At 31.5% G+C, this 5,534-nt stretch overlaps 1 protein-coding gene across 2 annotated transcripts; it reads right to left on the bottom strand.

Annotated features, from left to right (window-relative positions):
* Window positions 1-245: 245 nt before the first annotated feature.
* LOC126885703 (uncharacterized protein C16orf96-like) lies at window positions 246-5,166 on the bottom strand. 2 transcript variants are annotated; one of them, XM_050652428.1, is made up of 4 exons: window positions 5,095-5,161; window positions 3,796-3,972; window positions 543-634; window positions 246-512 (listed from the first exon to the last, which is right to left on the bottom strand). In XM_050652428.1, the coding sequence occupies exons 2-4, from the start codon at window positions 3,890-3,892 to the stop codon at window positions 300-302; spliced, it is 402 nt and encodes a 133-aa protein (XP_050508385.1). In that variant the 5' UTR covers window positions 3,893-3,972; window positions 5,095-5,161; the 3' UTR covers window positions 246-299. The 2 variants fall into 2 exon arrangements, with proteins under 2 accessions (XP_050508385.1, XP_050508384.1); XM_050652427.1 differs by having other exon boundaries at window positions 246-634; window positions 5,095-5,166.
* Between the last annotated feature and the right edge of the window lie 368 nt (window positions 5,167-5,534).

Raw genomic sequence — 5,534 nt, 5'->3', positions numbered from 1 at the left:
TCCCGAGAAAACTTTTGTTGATAACATTTTTTTTCTCAAAGCTGTACTATAAACTTTTCCTGAGATATGGCCGAGAGCCATTCTTATTGGGACTCCCGGTACATATAACTAGGTACTGCGTTAAACATTTTTGTTTATAGGACAAGGTTGGGACCTCCACTAGATCTCTTACAGCAAAGTAAAACGGCTTATTTCACCTTTTCGGCTTGGCCATCACACCGACGAAAATGAAATAAAATACTAAATTAAAATGTAATGTAAATCATAATTATAATATTATCCACTATAATTTAGATAAATCACAAATAATATAAACGTCTACATATTGGCTCTGCTACAGTAATACATTCCTCAAAAGTTTGAAAATTATTATTGTTGGTGGCCTGGCATCCTCCATAATCTTCTACGCAAGTCCTAGAGGATACATTATATCTCCAGACATGAATTTCACCCTCCTTGGGATTAACCTCCTTGGGCGTAACCTCCTTGGGCGTAACCTTCTTGGGCGTACCCTCCTTGGACGCCCTCTCCTTGGGGATAACCTCCTTGGACGCCCTCTCCTTGGGGGTAAACTCCTTGAACGCCCTCTGCTTGGGTCCCTTGCACACTCCTGTATCGACAGGGGGAATGCAATCTGTAAAAATAAAAAATATATGAAAACTGAAAAAGACTGTATGACTTGTACACACTTCTAAAAGTAGGTCAAACCGGCAAACAGGTGTATATTCTCAAAAAAATTGATGTTGTGTAAAATTTTTTTATTAAAATTAGCTATGTACTTTCAGTACATCACGTGCCATCATGAGAGCTTCGTCCTATTGGTATAAATCCTTCATAGAAGAGTAATTGCCAAACAACATAAAATATCCAATAAAAATCCATTAAGAAATGGATAAGTACTGGGCTAAACCTCAGATCTAGGGTGTAAAAACCCTTTATATGTTGTTTGGTAATTACTCTTCTATGAAGGATTTACACCAATAGGACAAAACTCTGATGATGGCACGTATTGTGCTGGAAGTACTCAGCTAATCTTTTTACACAACATACACCTGTTTGCCGGTTTGACCCAAATATACAGGGTGTTAGTAAATAAGTATGAAAAATTTTAAGGGCTAATTCTACATGAAAAATTAATACCAGTTTGCTCTATAAACATATGTCCGCAAATGCTTAGTTTCGGAGATACGGGGTGTTGAAATTTTTATTTCAAACTGCCAATTTATTTATTGCTCTAAGACCAGTTGAGATATGAAAATAAAATTTGGTGAGTTTTAGGAGGTAGTTATTACGAATTTTTTGGCATACAATTTAGAATATTGGCGCGCCTACGGGCAATGGTCTGAATTTTTTTAAAGAAAAAAATAGTACGCCACTGAGATATTTCGAATTAAAAATTATTTTTAAATTCCACGTCTAATTTATGATAAAAAAACCTTTCTTTCAATTTTTTCATATGATGCACCGTTTTTATGCAGAAAAATAAAGCATCTTGGCGCATATTTTTCATTTCTTAATACATCATCAAGAGCTATCCAATATAATAATACTACACTAGAACCATAACAGAAAATATTACTTATAAGATTTCAACTAGGTGCAAAGCTGCAAGAAATGTTTAAAATGATCTCCTTTACAGATAACAGAAGAATTTTATATTCATCATTGGCGCGCGTACGGATAATGGTCTGAATTTTTTGAAGAAAAAAATAGTACGCCACTGAGATATGTCAAACTAAAAATCATTTTTGAATTCCTCGTTCAATTTACGACAAAAAATCTTTCGTTTCTTTTTTTCATACGAGGCGCCGTTTTTATACAAAAAAATAAAACATCTTAACGCTTACCAAGTATTTGAGGTAGTTTCCATATGCATAGAAACTTAGTTCAAATACTTTGTAAACGTTAAGATGTTTAATTTTTTTGCACAAAAACGGCGCCGCATATGAAAAAAAGGCAACAAAGATTCTTGTAGTCAATTGAACGAGGAATTCAAAAATGATTTTTAGTTTGACATATCTCAGTGGCGTACTATTGTTTCTTCAAAAAATTCAGACCATTACCCGTACGCGCGCCAATGATGAAGATAAAATTCTTCTGTTACCTGTAAAGGAGGTCATTTTAAACATTTCTTGCAGCTGTGCACCTAGTTGAAATAGTATTAGTAATATTTTCTGTTATAGTTCTAATTTAGTATATTGGATAGTTCTTGATGATGTATTAAGAAATGAAAAATATGCGCCAATATATTTTATTTTTCTGCATAAAAACGGTGCATCATATGAAAAAAGGCAAGAAAGGTTTTTTATCATAAATTAGACGTTGAATTTAAAAATAATTTCTAATTCGAAATATCTCAGTGGCGTACTATTTTTTTCTTTAAAATAATTCAGACCATTGCCCGTAGGCGCGCCAATGATGAATACAAAATTCTTAATTGTATGTCATAAAATTTGTAATAACTACCTCCTAAAACTCACCAAATTTCATTTTCATAGCTCAACTGGTCTTAGAGCAATAAATAAATTGGCAGTTTGAAATAAAAACTTCAACACCCCGTATCTCCGAAACTAAGCATTTGCGGACATATGTTTATAAAGCAAACTGGCATTAATTTTTCATGTAGAATTAGCTCTTAAAATTTTTCATACTTATTTACTAACACCCTGTATAATAGTCCAGTAATTGACCGCTTAAGAGTGTAATGTTTTCAGTGTCAAAGTTTGACTTGTGGAGTGGAGTTGGTTGCTTTTACTTGGTGGGTAACAACCACCCCTTCTCAGGTATGAAAAACATACGTTGAAAATAAGTACGGAATTGATAAATTGACTAATTTCTAAGCGACTTTTGTTTATAGAGTTTTTAATGAGGGAAAATATTTATTTTTCAACGGTAAAAAAATCACATTTAGTGCGGATATTCGCAGATAACTCAAAAAGGTATTAATCGAAAAAAAAAATCTTAAAAAAATGTACCTTAAAAAAAACGAAAAAAATGGTACATTCGGAAAGTCTATAAACCCATTGAGAGCAAAGTTGTAGCTCATGAAAAATATGCTCTTATTCGTCAAATTCCAAATCGAATATTTCAACGTGAAATAACCAAAAAATGAAGAAATTGTCTTGTAAAACTCACACAAACCTTTTTGTGACTACTGTCACACCTGTGTTAAAACTGTGTTTAACTAAAGCCTTAGTTCTTTAGTTCTTTAGTTCTAAACCAAGGCCAGGAAACAAAACAAAAAAAAAACTAAAGCTTTATTTTAATTTCTAAAAAGCTTTCTAGGATCAAAATTTAGCAAGTTGCGCTCAAAATAGAGTTGCTCCCCTTTTTTTTATGAAAAAAATCGTAAAAATCTCCATGTATTGTTAAACGATCTGTAAGTTTGACCGGTTCAAAGTGCTTACTTTTGAAAATAAAATTACAGGAAAATTTGTTTTAATCTTCGAAAAAATGCCATTTTTCAATATAACTTATTAAAAATGAAATTATTAGCGATACGAAAATTCTCGAAGAATAAAAAAAGGTATTTTTTTAATAACTTTGGATTTATTTTGTTTCTTTTAAGATAAAAATTTGTTAAGATATGGCTGTTCAAAGTTTTCGTACATCCGTGATTAGTGACTCGTATAAGCCCTTTCAACTACAACCCTTTCAAAAATAAGCACTTTATCATATTATAAGCACAATATCAATTTAGGTATGTATCAAAAAATTTAACAAAAATCTTTGTAATACCGGGAGGCGCTAATAACCACATAGTTGATGCTCCTTAAATTGAAATAAAAAAATTACCTGATAAGGCGAATTTGCCTTCTGTCTTGCCTACATCTGTCAAATGTACTCTGGCAGTCAGAACGGCAAGATATAGCAATGTAAAAAGGAGTTTCATACTGGTAACTTTTGAAGAATACGATAATTAGCTAACAAATATTAATTTAACCCTGAAAGTACATTTTAGCGAAGTATATACAGGGTGTCCCGAAAAGATTGGTCATAAATTATACCACAGATTCTGGGGTCAAAAATAGGTTGATTGAACCTCACTTACCTATATACAATAGTGCACACAAAAAAAGTTACAGCCCTTTGAAGTTACAAAATGAAAATCGATTTTTTTTCATATATCGAAAACTCTCAGAGATTTTTTATTGAAAATTGACATGTGGCATTTTTACGACAGCAATATCTTAAAAAAAAAATTAAGTAAAATTTGTGCACCCCATACAAATTTTATGGGGGTTTTGTTCCCTTAAACCCCCCCAAACTTTTGTGTACGTTCCAATTAAATTATTATTGTGGCACTATTAGTTAAACACATTATTTTTAAAACTTTTTTGCCTCTTAGTACTTTTTCGATAAGCCAGTGTTTATCGAGATATTTTGAATATTTGTCGAATCCATCGCATATTTGTATATGGTTAAGTACGGTTATAGAGACCTGTTAATAATCTGAAAATTTATTTATAATTTACATTTTTAGGTATATTTTGAAAAAGAAGCTACATCTCGATAAAAGGTGACTTACGAACAAAAGACTAAGAGACAAAAGTTTTAAAAACACTGTGTTTAACTAATGGTACCACAATAATAGTTTAATTGGAACGTACACAAACATTAGGGGGGTTTAAAGGAACAAAACCCCCATAAAAATTTTACGTAAATATATTGAAAAAGAAGCCGCATCTCAATAAAAACTGGCTTATCGAAAAAATACTAAGAGGCAAAAAAGTTTTAAAAACGTCGTGTTTAACTAATGGTACCACAATAATGAATTAATTGGAACGTACACAAAAGTTTGGGGGGGTTTAAGGGAACAAAATCCCCATAAATTTTTTATGGGGTGGACAAATTTCACTATAATTTTGTTTTAAGACGTTCCTGACATAAGAATTATACATGTCCATTTTCAATAGAAAATCTCTAATAGTTTTCGATATATCGAAAAAAATCTATTTTCATTTTGTAACTTCAAAGGGCTGTAACTTTTTTTGTGAGCACATTTGTACTAAGGTAAGTTAGGTTCAATCGAACTATTTTTGATCCCAGAATGTGTAGTATAATTTATGACCATTCTTTTCGGGACACCCTGTATAATATATACCTTCAAAACGCGTAAACTGTGTTTTTGATAAAAATTACTAATATTTTTTAATACATACAATAGGATTTATAATTGGATCTGAGGGAAGATAAAACCTGTGGGCAATTTAAAATTAAAATCAAAAATTAATGTTATACTTACGCAAGTAACGATAAGAGTGATAACTTTTTAGACACATCTAAAATCATCTTTTATACCGAGAAAAATAATTAATTTAAATAAATGTCAAAACATATAACCAATAATGATGAATAGTTTGAAAATGCGAGTCCATTTCCCATTGTGGATATTTTACATTTTACATTACATACATTTAGGTAATACAGGGTGGGGCATTAGTGTGACAAAGCCCAATAACTCGTTTGTTGTAAGAGATACGAAAAAAATATTTAGGTAAAATTTGGGGCACAGATAGGTCCATAATTTAAAA

The sequence above is a fragment of the Diabrotica virgifera genome, chromosome 5 (assembly GCF_917563875.1).
Source record: "Diabrotica virgifera virgifera chromosome 5, PGI_DIABVI_V3a".
Taxonomy (NCBI): domain Eukaryota; kingdom Metazoa; phylum Arthropoda; class Insecta; order Coleoptera; family Chrysomelidae; genus Diabrotica; species Diabrotica virgifera.
Note: the sequence above shows the minus strand (reverse complement) of the source record. Positions and strands in the feature narration are given on the sequence as shown.

Bases quoted from the DNA above. Each gene is read 5' to 3' on its own strand.
- LOC126885703 (XM_050652427.1), bottom strand. From the start codon at position 3,892: ATGAAACTCCTTTTTACATTGCTATATCTTGCCGTTCTGACTGCCAGA. The intron at 635-3,795 runs GTAATTTTTTTA...TTATTTTTACAG, and splicing joins AGGCAAATTCGCCTTATCAG to ATTGCATTCCCCCTGTCGAT.